The sequence below is a fragment of the Sminthopsis crassicaudata genome, chromosome 1 (genome assembly GCF_048593235.1).
Source record: "Sminthopsis crassicaudata isolate SCR6 chromosome 1, ASM4859323v1, whole genome shotgun sequence".
NCBI classification, from domain to species: Eukaryota; Metazoa; Chordata; class Mammalia; order Dasyuromorphia; family Dasyuridae; genus Sminthopsis; species Sminthopsis crassicaudata.
Genome location: NC_133617.1, coordinates 534,553,951 through 534,576,114, shown reverse-complemented (window position 1 = coordinate 534,576,114; position 22,164 = coordinate 534,553,951). Strand labels below are relative to the sequence as shown.

Below are 22,164 nucleotides of genomic sequence, written 5' to 3'. Positions count from 1 at the left end.
ATTTAGAACAGACAGTAGTGGAACTAGATAGAGGTCAGAGGAAATAAGTTCAAATGAATGTTAGAGGAATTTTAATAAGAATAAATAAGAAATTTTTCTAAAAGTATCCAATGTTTTAGATCATTTACATCATTACTTCCTTTTATTTGTATGGATGTTCAGAAACTGTAAGGCATTAGATATTTCATTTTTTCTTAATTAATCTTATTTCCTGTCCAATGGCCAATATATAATCCATCCTACTGTTTCTTCCTGTCTGAGAACCTAAAGAAGTGAACACAGAACCTGGCTTTATTGCCTCCACATCTCTCCTGGGTAGGGTTGGTTTATGAGAAAATAAGATCTCAACATTTTTTCTGGCCACCCCAGATTATGTATATGAAGAAAAAAATGTCCCATAGACTTGTACATCTAAAGAAAATCACCAATGATTCTAAGCTAGTAGTCTCTAGATATTTTTACTCACATATTATCTTGGTAAAACAAATTTTAAATTGGGTACATATCTCCTTTATATGTATATTTACTTCTTGATTTATAAATTGTATCACTCAATCAACAAGTATTTTTAAACACCTTCTGTGTAATAGATTTCATGCTACATTTTGGGAATAAAAGAATAGAGGATGAAATAATCCCTATTTAAAATGTGCTTACATTCTAATGGCAAACATGAGTATGATTCTTTGATCCTAAAGCAGGGAATCTGATGAAGAAGTAACTATAATATTATAGCTGTGTCCTATTACATAATCATTAAAGCTAGCAATAGAAAGGAGGGGAACACTTAGAACTAGTTCAAAAACAGATTTGATAGTATGTATGGGCAAAGGAGAGCATTATCTGACTCAATACTAAAAGTTCAAACATGGCAAATGAATGAGTGGTTGATAGGTAATAATGTAATGATCATAAATATAAAGTTAATAAATACAAATATATGCAAAATGGTTAAATACCAGATAATTTGGGGGAAATAATAGAGTTGGAGGAATTAGAGAATCTCCATGGCAGAGCTAAAGGTAAGAAGGAAGGGAATTGCAAGCACAGAAGATGGCTAGTAAAAAAGAACAGAGAAGAATGTAATGAGTGAAGAACAGAGATGCCAGTTTGGCCAAATTACAAAGTGTAGTAAGGGCAGTAATGTCCAAAAAGGTTGGGAAGATAGGTGGGAGCCTGATTATTTTAGGCTATAAAAGCTCAAAAGAGGAACTTATTTTATCCTAACAGAAATGGCAAGCCACTGGAGTTGGTTGAGCAAGTTAGATGGTCACAACTATGCTTAGGAAAAAGAATTGGCAGACATTTGTAATATGGACTATGATATGAGACTAGAGACAGTGACCCATTAGGAAAATGTTGGCAGTAATCTAGGAGAAAAGCACTGAGAAGCTAAACCACTAAAATGATTGTTCTGTGAGAGATGTTAAATTTGAGAGATGTGAAAGTAGAGATAGCAAGATCTGGCAACTGATTCAATATGTAGGAGAAGGGAGGGTAAGAAGCCCATAGTAATGAGATAGGAGTCTGAGACCCTGAAAGGAAGATTCCTTCAACAGAAATAGGTGCCTTCAATAGAAAGAAAGATAAATTTAGCTTTAAAGGTATTGATTTTAATATGTCTCAGGGATATTCAGTTTAAAGAGGTAGAGGGGAGGAGAAGGGGTGTGTGTGTGTGTGTGTGTGTGTGTGTGTGTGTGTGTGTGTACTTAGGGGACAGAGTTTGGGTGATGAACCAGCATAAGGGAATGAAAAGCAGTTGTCAGAAAGATAGGAGAATTAAGGGAATAATGTCATGAAAACCCAGAGAAGAGAAAATATTAGGAGTAAAGGTAGTTAACTCTGTCAAATGTAGCAAATAGAGAAAAAATATGAATGAGGGGGGATATATAAATACATATACATGAATGTGTATACGTATTTATATTATATATTTGTGAGTATTATACTATATTACATATATAGGTATGTGGGGAGTGTATTTTGGATTTCATGAGTTTCATGTATGATCATCTTTTTTTTTAATCGTACTGTCATAGAAATGTGTGTTTTATTCCATAAATTAAAAACTAAAAAATAATTTAAACATTAAAAAAGAGGCCAATAATAACTTTGGGGAGAATAATTTCATTTCATTTCATGAAATTTAAAGTGAAACTGCAAAAGTTTGAGGAATAAAGAGAGTAGGGGGAAGCAGTGACAACTTTTTCATGGAGTTTGTCTAAAAGAGATGAAGTATATAGGACTATAATTTGGGGAGAAAATAAAATCTAGTGAAGTTGTTTTTTTTAAAGAATTCTGGATTTGAAGGCATTAGAGGAGGAACCAATTGATAAGGAGAGATTGAAGATTTTGAGACAAAGCAGGAATGAAGAGACAAAATCCTGAAGAAAACAGGAAGGGATAAGAACAAGCACATATGTAGAGGACAAAAAGCAAGGGCAGCTCTCTTTCAGAGACTAAGGAAAAGGATTAAAAAAAGTGAGAACCAATTTCAAGTGGTTTATTTGAGATAAAGAGAATTGGAGAAGAGGAAGTTTATATAGAATGGCTTCAATATTTTTCATTAAAGTAGAAGATAAAGTCGTTAGGTAAGAAAATAGCAGGAGGACAAAAATGTGAGGGGGAATTAAAGAAGAGAGAAGATTGAGAATAGCTTCTTGAAAGATTGAAAATATATAGGGGATCATTTAAGGAGGAATGAAAAGACTGCCTTAATGGAGTGAAGACCCAGTTGAATTTAAATAACATGAAATCATGATGTATCTAGTTAGCACTGTACTAATAATAATGATTAGCATTCTTCAGTTGATGGACATCTCCTCAATTTGTAATTCTTTGCCACCCCAAAAAGAGGTGCTATAAATATTTTTGTGCAAATAGGTCCCTTTTCTTTTTTAAAAATATTTTTGTATTGATTTTATATTCATATAATTTAGAGATTTTTTTTAAACATAGTTCTATATTTTTTCCAGAATAGTTAGATCAGTTCACAACTCCACCAATAACTCATTAATGTCCCAATCTTCTCACATCTCTGCCATCATTTATCATTTTTCTTTTTGGTATTATCCATTTAGATATATATGAGCTGATACTTCAGAGTTGTTTTCATTTTCATTTCTCAAACTCATAATTATGTAGAGCATTTTTCATATGACTATAAATAGATTTGATTTCTTTCTCTGAAAACTTCCCGATCATATCATTTGACCATTTATCAACTGGGGAATGACTTGTAGTTTTATAAATTTGACTCAGTATATTATATATTTGAAAAATGAGGCCTTTATTAGAGAAATTAAATTTTCTTCCCTGAATTCTGCTTTTCTTCTAATCTTGACTGCATTGGTTTTGTTTGTGTAAAACCTTTTTTAATTTTATGTAATCAAAATTATCCATTTTATATCATATAAATCTATCTTTTGTTTGGTCATAACTTCTTCCCTTATTCATAGTAAATTCATAGGTAAATGATTTCATGGTCTTATAATTAACTTTTGGTGTGATCCCTTATGTTTAAATCACATATTCATTTGACCTTTTCTTGCTATATGGTGTAAGATATTGGCCTATGTTTAATTTCTGTTAAACTGCTTTCCGATTGCCCCAGAAGCCAACAGTTAAGTTGTCAAATACTAGATTTTGCTCTAAAAGCTTAAATTTTCAGGTATGTAAAACACTAGATTACTCTGGTCATTTACTACTGTATATTATGTTCCTAATCTATTTCACCGATCTATCAATCTATTTCTCAACCAGCACTAGATTGTTTTGATGATTACTACTTTGAAATACAGTTTAAGATCTGATATGATTAGGATACTTTCTTTTAAATGTTCCCCTCGTTGATTCCCTTGATATTTTTGACCTTTTGTCTTTACAGATGTTTGTTTTTATTTTTTCTACTTCTATAAAATATATTTAGTATAGTTTGATTGGTATCGCACTGAATAAGTAAAATTGTCATTTTTATTATATTGATTCCATCTACCCATGAGCAATTAATAGTCTCCTATTATTTATAATCTCACTTTATTATATGAAAAGTATTTTAGAATTGTGTTCAAATAGTTCCCTGGGCTTGTCTTGGTAGGTGGATTTCCAAGTACTTTATATTGTCTACATTTATTTATTTTCAATGCAATTTGTCTTTCTATCCTTTGCCGCTGGACTTTGTGGACAATGTTGATGATTGATGCTGGTTTATTTTATGTTCTTCAGCTTTGCTTAAAAAACAATGGAAATATTAAAAGAAAGATAAACTTTTTATGCTAGAGTGAACAAAGTCACTGGATTTATTTAGATAAGAAGTAACATAGTCATATTTGAGGTATAGGAAAACCATATTGCTAACTATATGGAAAACAGATTGGAGAATGAAGAATGCTGAGATAGATAGATATGCCAATTAAGAAACTATTACAGGGGCAGGGAGGTGGCGCAGCGGATAGAGCACCAGCCTTGAATTCAGGAGGACCCGAGTTCAAATCCGATCTCAGACACTTAACACTTCCTAGCTGTGTGACCCTGCCCAGAAAAACCCAGCCTGTAACCCCAGCCTCAGAAAAAAAAAAAAGGAAAAAAGAAACTATTACAATAATCTAGATAAAAGATGATAAGAGCCTGAAATAGGAAAGTGATATAAGGGGATGGATTGAAGAGATGTTGTAGAAATAGAAATATTTCACAAATAAAGGGATAGGAAGTTTCGGGAAAGAAAAGGAGGAGTTGAAGATGATGGTGAGATTGTGAACCCCAGGTAACTCTAAGGATATTGGTTCTCTGAATAGTAATAGAGAATTTGGAAGAAGGATGGGTTTTTAGTGAAAAAATAATATAATAAGATATTTAAATGACGCGTTCAATCAATCCATGACTGCCTATGCTGTGTGATTGATTATGTCTTACCCAAAACAAAGGGCAAATCTTAGTTTCTTCCTCATTGGTCATTTCTCCAAAAGGTATCTACAATAGCTATGGGCTGATTTAAGGGGATCAGGAATAGTAATGCTTCAATGTACATGGAATTTTTTCACAGTAGTATCTTCACAGCTGGTAATGTAGGTGCCTGAATACTGATCAGGTTACAATTACTCAGAAAAGTTAAAAGTCCAGCTCAAAAGAGAAAAAAGTTAAGAGTGTGTGCAGTAGAGATATGGGGCAGAGAAAGTGTTGAAGAATAAGTAAGTGATTGTTTTGAAGTGAACCCCCTTCATTGGTTATTTCAAAGAGAGTCTATGCTTGTAATTGGATGATCTTTCCACTCTCTAATTGATTGATCACAGCTTCCTTGAGGTCAGGATATGGCCCCTACTTTATAGATCAATGTTCTAAACAATTTGACTTTATATTAAATAATTCCTCAAAATGTTTTGCTTTTTACCTTGCATGTCTGGAAGCCCACACTAAATTCAATGCACAAATGCTGTAACTAAATCTTCTAAAGTATCTAATATATTGATTTCTCTGTTCTTCTTACCTGTTTTTTTTTTAAATATTTAATTAAATTATTTTAATTCAATATGAAATGTTTTTTAAAGATGTGAATATCAATTATAAATAAAGCTCATGATTATTTGCAGCAAATAACATTTGCTATAATAAAATTAAAGTGTTTTTTAAGGTAACCTCATCCAAACCAAAATGCATCTCAGAAAAGAACATTTAGTGTAGTGTTGCTATCTTGTTTTTCTTGACCATTTTGTTAGAAGTATTAAAAGTACTTTTTACCATCTTTTTGTTGTGTTTTGTTTTTGCTTTTTGTTTAGCTCTTAAAAATTTTTTCACCTTTTATTTTTAACTGGAGAAGGCAAAAGTTTGGTTTTGGAGAAATACCCAAAGGCATAATTGTCTAGAGAGACTTAGACTGAGTTTTAACTATAAGAAAATCAGACTGTAACTGAGGCTTAGTCCAATTAGCCATGAATGATCTTAATGTGCCATGAACAGTAAAATCAATACTTCTTGGTCCCATTACATATCTCAGTGCCACAGTGAATCAAATTGACTGAATCCTTCTATATAAGTGTACTTCTTCCTATTTAAAGACAAATGTTCAGTCATCCATTCCTAGAGCCATTAATCATGTAGATCCACTTTACTTTCTTTAATTATCATAAAACAGGGATCAATAAGTCAGATTTTAAAGAAACTTGAATTTCCTAAATTTCCTAGTGACAAAAATAATCATTTTGATTATTGTTGTTGAATGTTCTATTATCTTCTTTGTTGAATTATATCCTAAATATAAACTCCTCATGACTAACTGATAGTAATTCTGAGATAACTGAAAAACTTTACATTTTCATGTCTCCATTTTATCCCAGCCACAAATAAGCAAGGAAAAATATTGTGTGCTATTTGTTTTATGAAAGCTTTTGTGAAATACTGTGGTGCATTTAAGAACCACTGAGACTGACACTTTAGTGTGTGACTTAAATTCTGTCTCTTTTATAGAATCAGGAAACGTTACTAACCCTTGACTTAAAACTGCCAGTTTTATCAAGCATGATTTCATCTGGTGCTCTTCACTTTGTTAATCTCACTCATCTTTGACTTCCTACATAATAGCTAGAAAAGACATTAGGGATGACATTTATATCTGAGGACACAGCTGATCAATCTATTAATGCTGTGTAGAATGCTCACTAAGGTCCATCAGGTAAATAACTTATGGGCTGTGAATTGAAGTAGAAAGAGCCTATAAAATGGAGTTCCAATTTTTATGCTCTTAAAATGGCTCCTGGAACAGAAACAGATGTGCAAGACTATATTATGGATCACATTGCCAAGGTGAATGTGGATCTCATTGCTTGAGGGAACTTGATGGCTTCTCAGATCTTTCATTCAGTTGTATAAATTAATGTGGGAATGTATTTTCCAAGTTACTGGTTTCATGAGAATATTCCAGAGAGGGAAAAGTTTTCTATATAGAGTATTGGATAATTAAATTACAATTCTGTTTTCACTTTAGAAACTATTTTTGTTATTGTTATCTTATATTTTAAGAGGAAAAGAACAAGGTGGAAGGGAGGAACAAAGGTCCCTTGGAATTGATCTGGGATGTTGTTTTTATTCTAAACAAAGAAATATGTAACATAAATGCAACAAGTTTCACCTTAAAAAAACAACGTGAAGTCAGGCAGTGTTGATATAGAACTTTAATCCTTGCTGTTGGGTATGTTAAGGATACTACATCTTTTGATTTTAGAAGACTTGAGCTATAATGGGGCTGAAGCTACTGGGGTATCCACACCCAATGTAACATCAGCATAGTGAACTCTAGGATAGGGAGTAAGTCACCAGGCTGCCCAAGGAGAGACAAATTGGACCAGATTGTAAATACATCAGGTTGACAATAATTGTGGTTAAACATCATTGGGACAAGGTTATTAATAACCCCACAAGAAGAGAAAAATTGGAAGTGCTTCAGGATAATGTCCCTCATTCTATCCTACAAGTCTTATTAATGCCAACGAAAAAAAAAAGTGTTTATCAAATTCATGGATGACAAAATACTGAGATAGATGTCTAATATTTTCAATAAAGGTTAAGTGTCTTGCCCAGGCTCATACATTTAGGAAATATCTGAGATTGGATTTGAATTCAAATCTCCCTGATTTCAGGCCCCTTTCTCTATTGCAGAACTTGGCAGAAATTATTATTATAAAATTCAATGAAAAATTCAAAGATAATTGTGTTCAATGATCACCTTATTTTCAAAATCAAGCAAGGTGTAAAACAGATGAGTGTGTGCTTACCTTAGTTGCTTGACAGTATTACGGGAGATATGCTGTACAAAGAAGACTGAGTTCAAAACCAAAAATAATTTGCTATGAAGGGTAACATTCAACCAACTACCATTTTTTCAGGTGACATATAGCTCCATAACATTTTAACTGTCTCTCAGTGAAATTCATAGCAATACAAAAGATATTTTCTAATAATCCACTTTTAAAATGATGGCTAGAAGTAATGAAAAAGCTCCTAATGCTCAGACTATATAACTTATAGATGGAAAGATAGAGTATTATATTAATCCCATGAAAGTGGTACAGAACTTCTCTTGAACCTAGACTACTGCCCCCAAAGCCTGTTTCTTAATATCAGTATTCTTGTGAGAATACTCTAGAGCTACAAATCGCACAATACCAAGTTCTCAATTTATAAGTAATCCATATCCAAAAGACCCATTACTGTTTTAAATGTGCTAGATAATATTTCAAAAGTTCACTTGTACACAAGACATGGGAGTAAAGAAATTATTGAGAATATACATAATAAGACAAGGGGCAGTAATACAGGAAGAATGATAGAAATATAACCATAAAGCATCTTGTCATCTGCCCTCACTGCTGAAGGACCATAATAGAGGCAATGTATAATGTTTCCTTTTTGTCCCCTGCTCAAGAAATAATCAAGCCAATATAATAATTGCTACCAAAAGGACATAGTAATTGAATACCCTGTGACTCCACTCACAATACCTGTGACTACCCTTTCCTTTTCAGGCAATTCCTCAATATGTCCCTAGTACAGAGATTCCTAAATTATAATACATGTATTCACAAAAGGAAGTTTGAGCTGCGTCTTGAAGGAGATGGAAGATTTTTATGAGGTGGAAGTAAAGATGAGAGGAAGTAGATCTAGAAATAGGGCATAACTTCTGCAGAGGCATAGAGATTGGCTATGGAGTTCTATATGTGAGGAAGCCTATTTGACTGGAACATAGATTATAAGAAAGGAAATAATGAAACTAGAAAGCTAGATTGGGGCCAAATTATGAAGGGATTTGACTTCAAAGGTGCTTGTATTTTATTCTTAAGAAAATAATGAGACACTGTAGTTTATTGATTAAGGGAGAGAGGCATGGTCATGTGTACTTTTAAAATAAAAATTTAAGTAAAATGGACTAGAGTGAAAAAAGACGAGTGAAGGAGAGCAGTTAGAAGTCTAGGTGAAAGGTGATGAATTAAGGTGAGTTCTGTAAGAAGAAAGAAAAAGGGTAAGAAATAAGAATTATTTTGGAGATAGAAATAAAGATTTCATACCTGATAGGTTGTGTGTATTGAGGGAGAATGAATGAAAAATTAAAGATAATGATAAGGTTAGGAATCTGGAAGAATGAAGAATGTTTATGACTTTGACAAAAATAGGCAAGATTGGAAGAAGCAGTGGATTTTCAAGCAAAGATGATTAAAGTTTTTTTTCAGACATGTTGAATTTGAAATATTTCCAGGATATCCAGTCTGAAATATCTACTAGTCTGTAGGACAGAAGCATAGGGGAGAGACTGGGACTAAATATATGCATCTAGGAATCTTTTGACTAAAAATGATAATTAAACCCATGAGAGTTTATATATATATATATATATATATATATATATATATATATATAACTCATGTAAATTCTGAGGATTCTTATCCCAATTTTCACTCTCACAATGAGTAGATTCCCAGATCAAGGTAACATCCTTGATCTTACATATCTTTCAGGGTCCTAGAAATACCTTCTTAGGAATTAAGAGTGATTTTCTAATGCCCTAATGCTTCTCCCCAAGATAACTGATTGAGAATCATTTTGGTCAACCAGCCTTAAGTAGCTTCAAAAACAGATCAGATTAATTAGTACAAAAGATCCTCCCTAAAGTCTCTACCATAAGTATACATGGCATTTAGGAGAAAGTGAACTTAAATTTAGAAAGCACACATAACAAAGAGTTATTCAGTTCCTGGTTGGCAAGCATTTTTTTTTCCTTATTTGCCAGACTTCTGATGGAGCTGTGATTTTACATCCATTCTTCCATTGGCTCTTAATGCAGACTTCAAAAACAATGCATTAATGATTCTAGGACATAATGGAAAGTTCAACATCCTCTACATGTTTCAAAGTTTGCAAGGTCTTCCTCTAGCCAAATGTGAATAGGGAAAGTAGAATTAGGCTAAGTATGAAGCCCAGACCGCTGTTCCCCCCCCAAAAAAAAGTAAATGTATTTCAGAAGTTTTCCTGGAATTTCATAATTTCACCCACCTCTCAAATGTCTCCCTTCTTATTTTGCTTATAGACAACCTTTAGGGTATAACCATATTTTCTTAGCCTCTTTGAACTTATTTCCTGTCACTCCTGTCACTTTTCAAATTTAGTCTAAAAACTATGATTGATTTTGATTGAAACTAAAGTCTATCATAGACATTAATTGATTATGCTGGTTGAGGTACATCTTAACACTAGTTATTTTAAATAGGTTGAACATCTACTAATAGGAAGTGTGACATGGATAATGAAACAACAACACAGACTAAAATGTAGTAGTAGTTAGACATGGAGAAGGATCAAGAAAGAGTAATTTCATATAAATTCAAAGAAGAGAGTATTCAGATGAAGCAGTGGTGAGCAGTTTCAAATGCAGCAGACAGTTAAAGTGAGAGCTGAGGAAAGACCATCAAACTTAAGAATTTAGAGACATATTGATAAATTGAATTTATACACATCTAAAATTCTGAGATAATTTAACGAAATCTTGTGCTTAATGATGCAAGAAGAATGCAGTCTGAAGGCCAGTAATTGTGATGACACTTCTATAATGACATGTTTTCTGTAACTATAAGAAAACTTGAAATCTTCCATTTTCATTCCTCCTTTCCATTTTCACTAGGTCTTAGTAATTTTTCATCTAGACAATTGACACAACCTCAATTATTTTCCTTCTAAACCCCACTGTCTCCTTGCTCTAATCAGCCAAAGTGATTTTCACATGATCATCAAATTCTTCTCAACAGTTGTCTGCTGAAAAGTTAAACCTTTTAGGAGCATATATGAGTTTGAATTCATTCTCTTTTGCCAACCCTATGATTTTGAACCCCAGATTTTTCAAGTAGGCATATGTCAATTCCTGCCCCCTCTAGAAGTTATATTTGAAGTGCTATTTTACACCATTCATGGCTTTTCTTTCATTCATCATGTATTATCATTGTAATATTCATTCATCTTGTATTATATTTGTTTATGTTCATGTACTATTTTCTGAAATTCAGGAGTTAGATGCATCTAGGTAGCACAATATATAGAGCTCTGGCTCTAGAGTTCAGAAAACAAAGAGTTCAAATCCATTTTCAGATACTTATTACCTGTATGAACTTGGACAAATCACTTAACCTCCATCTCCCTCAGTTTTCTCCTATAGGATGGGGATAATAGCAACTTCTCTAGAGTCGTTGCAAGGATAAAATGATATTTCTAAAGCACTTTGTAAACTTTAAATGATATTTATCTCACAAAGCACCTAGCAAAGTATATTCCATATAGCATTTTATGAATATTATTTTAATAAATTAATATAAATATCTTCATTATTCTGATTAATGACCAAGTTACTGTGTACTCATTTGCACCAAGCACCATAGGCTTCTGTATAGTGCAGTGGATAGAGCACTTGATCTAAAGTCAAAAAGGCAATGTGTGACCTAGGGCAAGTCATTTAACTTCTGTTTACTTCAGTGCCCTTATCTATAAATGGGAATAGTAACAACTATTTGTCAGGGTTGTTGTGAAGATGAAATGAAATAATAATTATGATAAAGTACTTAAGCACAGTGCCAGGCACATTGTGGTAAACACTATATAAAAGGTGACTATTATTATTAGTCCCCTATTTTGTGTCAAGCTAAGAAACTGCAAGGATATTTTTCTTTAAAATCTAATTTGAAAAAAAAATTAACAATTACTGGAATCTTTTGTCTTATAACATTTAATTTCTTTCTATTTCTATACTGACAAAGAAAGACCTATAAATATATACCTAGCAATAACAACACATTCCTTGACATGGTGAACAGTGTCTTCCAAACACTAAGGAAACAGCTTATTGCAAAGTTTCTCAGTAACAGTAAAGAAATTACTAGATTAAATTGTTTAAACTTCTCCGAATGGTTCTCTGTAAGATGGCAACAATTTTTGGTATCTCCTTGTCTACCTATTCCTCCTCACATAGAAATTTATTACATCTTCTGAAAAGAAACTGAATGGCATTAAAGATGTTTTTTTTTAAATAACTGACAACCAAGTTCATCTATTTTTTTCTCCCTCTGATTATTTTAGACAGGAATTTAAAAAACTGAATTTCATATTTTATCTTATTTCCTTCAGACTCCAAATAGCATCATTTTTGCTTCATAAAAAATTATTCTGTTTGATGTCTCTAAGTAGATTTATAATCCAATCCCTAGCACAATACCTTGCACATAACATTCAAAAGACATCTATTGGTTTCATTTACGGTATCTCTGAACTATGTCAGTTTTCATTTCTAGGAGATAGCCCATCAAATTTAGCTAATTATTACTACCCTTTAATCCACCTGCTCCTACTCACATGCCATTCAGCAGAGCTGGAGAAAGTTGTATAACTATCCTGACTGAATATATTACAAATCTCAATTGGACTCTCACTGTATAAAGACCATTTAAAATTTTTTCTCTATTAATTCTCTCCCACAGTGTCTTTTCTGAACTTTATCTTTATTCTTTGAGTCTCCTGCACTAGGATGACTTTGCCTCCTATTTTTGTAACAAAATCTGGTTGCATGTACAAAGTGCCTAATGGTATTTTGTATATGGATAATCTGGGAAATCTGCTCCTGGGAGGATCATGATGACATGTACAGGAAGTTCCATGCATATACATTCTGTGACTGATTGTGGTCAGCTAAAGATGTATAGAAGAGACCACTGGCTGCAGAGACATTCAAAATGTCTGTCAGCTTCAGCTTCTACTTTTATTTAGTTTTTTTTTTGTTGCCTCACATTCTTTTGGCTTCTGTTGGTTATTCTTTAGCTCACCGTGTCTGGTGTGAGACAATGACAGCCTTGGGAGCTTATGAAGATCAAGATAATAAAATACAGGAATGTTGGAGTTAAAATCCAGTATCAATGTCCTGAGAATCAAAAGAATTTTGGAACTCAGTGCTATATGAAACTTGGGATCATCCAGAAATTGTGCTTTAATAGGGCATGCTTGGAGTGGAAACTGAGATAAGTTTTGAGCCTTTTTGCCGAAAGATAGTAGAAGATGATTACATTGAAGCACTGGAGGAAATGTTTATATTTTTTCTCATTATGTCTTTGAAGAGAATATCCCTCTGGAAAAGCTAATTAATGTTAAATAGAATTTAAATACTGGTCTGTGGCCTCCTAACAGGAAGGATAAAAGCTAGTGGAGGCTCAAGCTGATGGCAGTAGAGAAAAAAAAAAAAAAAAAAAAAAAAAACATCCCATAAAGCTCTTAGAGTATCTTGGAAATCTAAGATAATGTGGTGGGGGAAAGTACCTCCCAAACTCCCTAGACTTAAGGATAAGTTAATACAAGGACAGGAAAATGGGAGGTAGAGTTCTTCTGCATGTGAGGAACAAAGAGAAGGACAGTTTGTGTAATAATGCTGAAAGAGAAGTAATGTATAAATGTTCTGAAATGCAAATCTCTGTTCAGGTCCTCATTTCCTTTCTCTGCACATTAACTTTCTTTATGACCTTATTAGCTCCCATGAGTTAATTATCACATTTAATATGAGTACTGATGACTCTTACATTTATATATCTAGCTCTGTTTTCTCTCCTGAGCTCTAGTCATTCATCACTAATGGTATATTAAATGTTTTGAACCTGCAAGCATATTCCAAAGGCAATGCTGGGTGAAAGATAGACTTATTTGTAAAATCTTACAAAAATCATTTCATTAAGCAGAGAAAATCATTAGAGAGTAAATCTTGGGCCTCATTGATGCCAAAAAGAGCAAGAAAAATTGACAGCTATCAACTTATTCCACTGTACAAAATCTTTATGAGTTATCTATCCACAAGGGCTTTCTCAGTGAAGATATTAGTAGGGAATAAGCAGGTGTTCACAAATGCTATTCAGCAATAAACCATATCCTTAACATCTCTCAATTGACTAAATGATGTAGAAAAATATAAAATTCTATTATTGTATTTATTGTTTGTTGATTTTGAAAGAGTATTCAACTCACATCACTTTACATGCTCATTCACAAGGTGTTTCCCTTCCATATATCAAGCTCATCATGGTACCGCACATCACATATCAAATTCATTGTCAAATAGTGTTTCTGCCACCATAGCATCTTTTGCATCTTTCCCTTTTTTCCATTCACACAGCCACTACCTTTGCTTATATCTTATTATTTATTAACAAGACTATTAAATAGCTTTTAACATATCTAGAGATAATCTCTAGTTTCCTTCAAGATTTGATTCAACATGAAAGTTTTCTTGCTGGACCTAAAAAGATCACCTTGTATTTTTTGTGTACAGCTAAACATATCATATGCACATTTTCTCCCACACTAGAATTTAAGCTTTTTGAGATCAAGTACTGTTTCATTTTTTTCTTTGGGTTTTCTCCACATAATATAGTACCTGACACTTAGTAAGTACATATTTGCTTGCTTGCTTCCACTGGGATTCAAGACTGGATACATTGACTGTTTTCTGTCCTTTGAATGTTTCATACTTCTTACTCTTTTCTTCTTGAGTGAATCTAATTATTAACTTTTCTGCTCCTCAGTTACTTCAGAGGATGGTCACTCAGTGGATCTTGGTATGCGAAATGAAATTGAGGAAAAAGGATTCTATGCTGAGACTTTTCATTCAACATCGTGGGTTTTCCGAGGAGATGATGAAAATTCTGAAACTAGTCCTAGGTATCTTAGTAAAAAACCCCAACCAGTATCTGGTAAGTGTTTTAATGTGATCTTGACTGAATGAAGCAAATCTCTGTCCTCTTGGTAGAGAGATGAAGGACTAGAGATGCAGAATGAAAGCTATATGGTTAGACACGGTCATTGTATCAGTTGTTTTTGGCTACTTGAATTCCTTTATTCCAAGGAAGGATTTCATGATGAGTCTTAGAGATGGGTTGTTATTAGGAGGTGAAAACATTTTGTCCTTGACATTCCATAAATCATTCATAGAAGATATGGAATCCTTTCCAGAAGTCTTTTAACATAGTTGTTGTAGACTAGACCTGACTCAGTCCAATGTGGTAGTCTTTATTTGAAACTGGAATGAAATGAGACCCTTAGATCACTGAATAGTTAACAAAAATATTTTCTTAACTAAATCACGTGGAAATATACTCAGGAAGGATACTACAGTAGCTCAAAGATTGACATGGCATCCCTGATGTTTATACAAAAATACATCTGATCAAAAGGTCAGGATGTGGTAAATCACATCTACTAAATATCTCCTAAATCTGAGGGACACTGATTCTTGTGGCCTACTTTCATACACTTAGTTTGCAGGAACCACTAAGAATGGTTTTGAGAATTAGTAGTCTAAAGTAACCAATTATCAAAGAGAGCTTTCTTGCTCTTTAAGGGGGGAAAAGCAACAAGGAAAAAACAAATTCTAGTCTAGTCTATATGGCAGTGACTTAAAACACATTTTTCCTAACACACTGGTGGATGTCAGTGCAGTATTTGAACTTTCTGTTATTCATTTCTCTTGCTAGATAATGGGTCCATTTTAGTAAACCATACTAGGTTTAAATGGCTGATAATCCAAAGTATTATTTACCTTTTTATAAACTCTTTGCATTTGAATGGGAATCAGCCTTAGACCTAAGAAAGGAAACTCTTATGGTAAGATTTTAGAAAACAAATGGTACCAAAAAAAATTTCTTTGGGCATGAATTATTCCTTACAGCCCTGACAAATATGTGGTAGGCCACTGCCAACTCCAACACAAGACTCATTGGTAGAACAAAATACAAAAGAGAGAACTGGCTTTGAGTTAGAAGTTCTTAGGTAAGTCATTAACCTCTCTGAGCTTTAGTTTTCTCATTTGTAAAATAGGGATCTTGGGCTAAAACAGTGTCTGTGATCTCATCCCAGTCCTGGTTGATTTCTCTTATGAAAGAACTCTGAAATCTTATTCTCAAGAAAATGAGAACACATTTATGCTTTATGATCATCAACAAGCTATCTGAAGCTGTAGGAGAAAAAAAAAACTTGGTACATTTTCAAGTGGAAGCATTTTCATGTGTATATGGAAACATTTAAACTTCATGTAAATGTTTACTTCTGATAATCAGATAGTCCTAAAGGAAACATTATTTACAGAGATAGATTATTTGAAAATTAAGACACATAGTTTTTGTTGTACTTTTTAAAGCAAGTTGCTGACAGTTATTTACCAGATGGTAGCAAAAGGGAACCAGGACTATAAATTTCAAAATATGTGAAAACTGCCATCAAAATGTAAGGAGGAACATGTTGCAAAGTATTTTGATTGCCTCCTCTCCCAAAGGAGGGTGTTAAAGTTGAGCAGCCCATTTAAAGTCTTTATTGAAGCACCTATACTTTAACAAGTACTACTGACAGTCAGTTTGCCTGATTGCAGAGCAACCTTGAAAGCAATTGCTATTTTAACAGTCCCGTAGTATAGAAACAAAACAAAACAATCATACTTTGATTTGAATAGCACACTAAAAAGAGACCATTACCAGATATCTGTTGGACAATCAATCTGTCAAAAGCTGGAGGTATTATGAAGGGCAAATTAGAGAGAATGGGAAGCTTTGATTTGTAAGTGATTTGTAATTTGTATGAAATCTATGATTAGTCAGAAGGCAGTTTTCTATTTTCCCTTCATCCTGATTAGTTTTCGGTCAATAGCCACCAGTTAAAATCTTCATCTCTAACTCCTTGAGTTTCTCACCTCATCTCTTAAATTATATTGAAATGAAATCCATGAAAGTCCAGAGAGAGAGTCAAACAAAATGATTGTTTAGTGGTACAAAGAAGAAAAGTGTCTTCAAGAGCAAAATAGTGAACACAAAACATTAGGTCCTAAAGAAACCTAGGAGATAATGCAGGAGACCTTGACTCATTTCTTTTCCATAATTTTACCACGATTCATCTGGGTATTGAATTGACAGATATCAATATTAGAATCACTATATAGTCTTTCCCAATATTTTTAGAAAGTTAAAGTTAATTTCTTTATTGGAAAAAACTATATTAGCTCTCTTATTTTGCCTAACTGCTGCTGTTAGATTACAGCATATCTTCAGCTATGAAGATTGGAATTTTGAGGTCTTTATGTGAGGATTTAATTTCTTTATTTCCATATAACTGTAGATATTAAAAAGAAGAAGTAGTACTTTCTGACCAAGTTCAATTCAAATTTGTTTATGCCACTGATTATCTATATGACCTTGGACAGATATTTTGTTTTCCTCCTTGGTATAGTATAATAAAAATAATTATTTATCTCAGAAAACTTCAATTAACAACTTGTACCTAATGCTCATGTGTCATGGACTATGATAAATGCTCGTAATACAATAAAATTAATTAAAGAGCCTCTACTTACAAAGCACTTGCATTCAAACGTAGGAAACAAAAAGTAAATGTACAACTATATTTTTAAAATATAAGTAAAATAAATAGAAAGAAATACCTTATAAAGTAGTTTGAGAAGGAATGAACCAATAGAATTAGGAAAGGCTTCAAATACAATCTGGTGATTGAGCTGTATCCAGAAGAAAGAGATAAGGAGGAAGTTTATTCCAAGTTTGGTAGATGGATAGTACAGAAGCACATGCATCGGAAATTGAGTACTGAGTGTGAGAAATAAAAAGAAGGCAAGTTTGGCTGGGTCATGGAGTATTGAACATGGAAATGCACAATGAGGCTGGAAAGATAGTTTGAGATAGGATTATAAAGATTTAAAAAGCTGAAAAGGAATTTATACTTGATACCATAGGGACACAGGAACGTATTGAAGTAGCAAGCTTAAAACTGAACCTAAGGAAAGTCATTTTGGCAATGGTATGGAAGAGAGATTGAAGTGGGGATAAACCTGAAGCGAAAGCCCATTATAATAATCTAGGGGAAAGTTGATGAGGGTCTGAACCAATGTGGGAAATGTATGAGAGGCAGTAGATAAGAATTATTTTGGAGGTAGTAATGGCAAGATTTGGCAACTAACTGGATATATGGAGAGAGGAATTAAGGCTAATGTTAAAGTTAGCAGCCTGAGAGACCTGAAGATGATGGTACTTTTGATAAAAAAATGGGGATGTTTAGAAAAGATAGGATTTGAGGGAAAGATTATATTGCAAGCTCCTTGACAGCAGAGATATTTTTGTATCCCCAGTACTTAGCATAGCATCTGACATATAGTAAGCATTTAACAAAAATTTTTATTGAAAGATAATAAGGTATATTTTGGATCTGTTAAGTTTGAGATATTTCCAGAACAACCAGTTTGAATTGTCCAATAAGAAATCAGTGATGTAGAGCTGAAGCTTAGTATTCAAAAGGATTTTTGATCCAAAAGGATTTTTGGACCAAAAGTCATCTACAAAATGATAGTTAAATAAATGAGAGTGAATGAGATCATCAAGAGGCTAAGTGTGGAGAGAAAAGAAAATAAGATCTAGGACAAAGTACTAGGGAGCACCTACAGTTATGAGACATGGTATGGATGATGAACCAGTGAGGAAGACTAGGGAGGAATAATCAGAAAGATAGAAAAAGAACCAGGAGAGAGTAGTGTGAAAACCCATAAAAGAGAGGATATTTAGTAGAAGAAAGTGTTCAACATTACATAATGTAGCATATAGGTTAGAAAGAATGAGAGGTAGAAGAAAACAAAAAGAACATCCGATTTGGCAATGACTGCTCATTGGTAATTTTGGAGAGAGGCTTGTCAAATAAGTAAGGAGGTCAGAAGTCCGATTGCAAAGGATTGAGAAGTATGACCAAAAAAAAAAAAAAAAAAAAAAAGAAAGAAAAATGGAAGTAGTGAGTATAGACAGCATTTCCTAGGATTTAACTAACAATGAGAGGAGAGATAGGATATTAGCTTGAGGGAATGGTAGTGAAGGGTATAGTGAAAGTTAAAAAAGGGAGGGGACGAACACACATGAAAACAGCAGAGGATTTTGTAGATGAGAAGAGGTTGAAGATTAGATAGAGAAGTGATCATTGAGTTTGTAATTTACTGAACAAGTCTGGAAAGGATGAAATCAGTGCTAGTTGTAGAAGGGTTGGACTTGGCAAAAAGAAGGGCTAAATCATTGCCAAAGACAGGGTAAAGGACACAGTTGGGGATGATGTCAAATGACTTTGAAATACAAACAATTGGAGTAAAAGGTTTTCATGATGAATTACCTGTTTTCTCAGTAAAGAGGTAAGTCTTCAGCTGCAGGTAGGCATAAGATTGGAGAGGGAGATATGGGAGGCTTAAAGAGGAAGAAAAAGATTTTCAATAGCTTCTGTGGAGAATAAGAGCCTTTCAATCACCCTGTGAGCTGGATAATATAATCTCTATCTTAAAAGTGATGTAACTGAGACACAGAGGAGTGACATGTTATCTGTGGTCATATGGTTAACCAAGTGTTGACAGCAGGAATAATGATCAGTTCTTTTCTGCCTCCAAGTTTAGCACTCTTTCTTCCGTCCAGGATGCCATTCTCTATGTACTATTCTTTCTGAAATTCATGAAAGTACCCAGTAATAAGAAATGCATAATCATCAGTAAGTACTTGATTTTTTTTTAAAAAAATGAGTCAATATCCACTGAAGGAAAAAAAAAGAATGACTAGAAACAGATAAGTTATTTATATTTAAGAGACTAGAGATGTCTTTCCTTAAAAAGGGGAAATCTCAAATATTAGAAGAAATGAGGAGTGAAATCTAAAATTACAAGAAGCTGAAGAAAATTCAACACATCACCAAGATATTCCAAATGTGTCCCACTTTCTTGAAAACATAAATAATAGCAAGTCCTACAACTGTTAATAGAATAGTTCTTTCTTAAGATGACTTCATGGGAAGACAAGAATTTATTTCTGGATTCTACATTCTCATTTAGTTTTATCACATTTACTTTCTAAGATTTAGAGATTTATCAAATGCTTTTAGAATTTGAAGAGACTCAGGAAACTGAGTCTTTTCCCCAAAGTCCCAAAATTATAGTAACAAAGACAGGATAGAAGTTATATCTCTGAATTCTTTGATACATATGTGAAAAAAAAACTCTCAGAAAAGGTGTTTACCTAATTGTGGTGTATAAACTAATTTCATAATTATAGAATATTAGATCTAGAAGGAATCTTAAAAAGATCAGCTTCTAATAATATCTATATTGTTTTTCTGGTAAAACTCTGCCTAATATACAAGGTGCTCACCATTCTGAAGCATGTTATTATATCTAATAAAAATTAGTTTTATAAATTGGATCTCCTTAAGTTCATTAGAATTCTTCGATGTTGAAAGCCTTTGTGAACCTTTAAATAAGAAATCAGATCATTTTTTTAACCTGCAATGGTTTAATTTCATTTTCTTATTTTAGTAAGTTCCAAATTCCCTTTGTATAGTTCCCCCTTCCATAGACATGCATATGAATTGTCTGATGCAGTCTTTTTTTTTTTCAGAACACAAAGAATAATGTAGTAATGCTCTGCTTTCTCTTTCAGTTCGGGAAAGGACTGTGAAAATTTCCAGAGGAACTGGTGATTATCCTTGGGGATTCCGAATTCAATTCTCCAAACCAATCTTGGTGACTGAAGTGGATACTAGTAAGTGGACTTTGTATGAACTATAATCAGGATTACAATTGAGAATACAACCAACAATTTTATATTGGAGACAATATTTAAACATGCAAAAATAAAATATAATTTAAGGACAGACTGAGGATAATAGTGGGTAGAGTTGAGTTCCACATATGGAAGACCTGTTTTAAAGTCCTGCCTCAAATGTGGCAGAGATATGGAAGATGGATTGAAGAGAAGAGAAACTGGAAGCTGAAAGTCCATTTGAGAAGATATTTTAACACCTTTGAAGTTTAGATATGACAGTCTGAATTAAAGTGTTTCAGAGTGAAGAATTAAGGGGAAATATAAAAGAAATATTGTACAAAATAGACAAAAAGACTTCTTAACTAATTGAATATGGTAAGTGAGGAATAGTAAAGAAGATGACTCCAAGGTTTCAAACTGGTTTCCTAGAAATATGGTGGAACTTTTGAAATAGTGAGAAATATGGAAATGGAATGTTTTAGACATGTTTCATTTGAGATGCCTATAAGACATCCAGTTGAAGATGTTCAACAGGAATTGAGGGTTCAGAACTTGTACTCAGCAGAAAACATGTTGAGATGACCAAGGAAATAGGAGGCTTGGGGGTCATTACAACTCTGGTTGGACAGGAATGACAATGCAGCAAATAGAATGATAAGGAGTTAGCAGACATAGAAAAACATGGTTGTGTCTTAAAGGCTAGAGGAAGAAAGGATATTGATGAGTGTGTGATCAAGTCTGCCAAAAATCACAGAGAAGTAAAGAGAAATAAGGACTGAGGGGAAGATTATAAGATTTATCAATTAAGAGATTTTTGATACCTTGTTATAAACATTTGTAGTTGTATGGTGAAATGGAAAGTTAGATTTTAATTGCTGAGAAATGAAGGAAAGAGAAGAAATTGAGGGAAGGAGAAAATGATTTTTTTCTGGGCAAAAAGGAGAAGGAGTGAGTTGCTGACTATTTTAAATAATGACTTTTTATTTAGATGATTATGATGCCATATGGGACCCATTAACTTTGCAGGTGCAGAAAAGGTCAAAGTCCAACAATCTCTTCTTCCTATCAGTCTTTTCCCTCCACCATTACCATCACTGTCTGAATGCAGGGAAGACCTTAAGCACTCATATCTTTCCCTCTACCAGATCTTATTGTGTAAAGCTTAGCCACCAATGATGGGAGAAAAATTTATCTTTCAACTCAATCTGAGATATTGTTTTCACCCTGTCTGAGAGGGGGGTTGGGAGATAAGGAATGGCAGAAGGGAACACAATATCATGATTGTATAGAATTCACTATCCTCTCTACCAGTGTTTGTACCAACCTAACCACTTCCATTTCTTCTTGTTCTTGGGGAAGCTCAGTCAGAGGGGAACAGAGCACTGCCTTGAAGATGATCAGATATGCTGCTATCCTGTGGTGCTAGATCAACCCTAGTACTAGATTCAAACTTTTAGCCCATTAAGAGATCTCTCTTTACTTTATATCTTAGTCAGGTGATAGAAGACTAAAACTTGTAGATCACTTCCGAGAGGCAAAAACAATCTTAAAT

General features: G+C 33.4%; 1 protein-coding gene across 2 annotated transcripts in view; it reads left to right on the top strand.

Moving 5' to 3' along the window:
* Positions 1-22,164, top strand: part of LOC141550846 (uncharacterized) — a 153,030-nt gene that overhangs the window by 7,538 nt on the left and 123,328 nt on the right. For both annotated transcript variants that reach the window (XM_074281919.1, XM_074281920.1), the window contains exons 4-5: positions 14,583-14,750; positions 20,508-20,609. In XM_074281919.1, the coding sequence (XP_074138020.1) occupies positions 14,583-14,750; positions 20,508-20,609 (270 nt within the window). The remainder of the gene's footprint in view (positions 1-14,582; positions 14,751-20,507; positions 20,610-22,164) is intronic.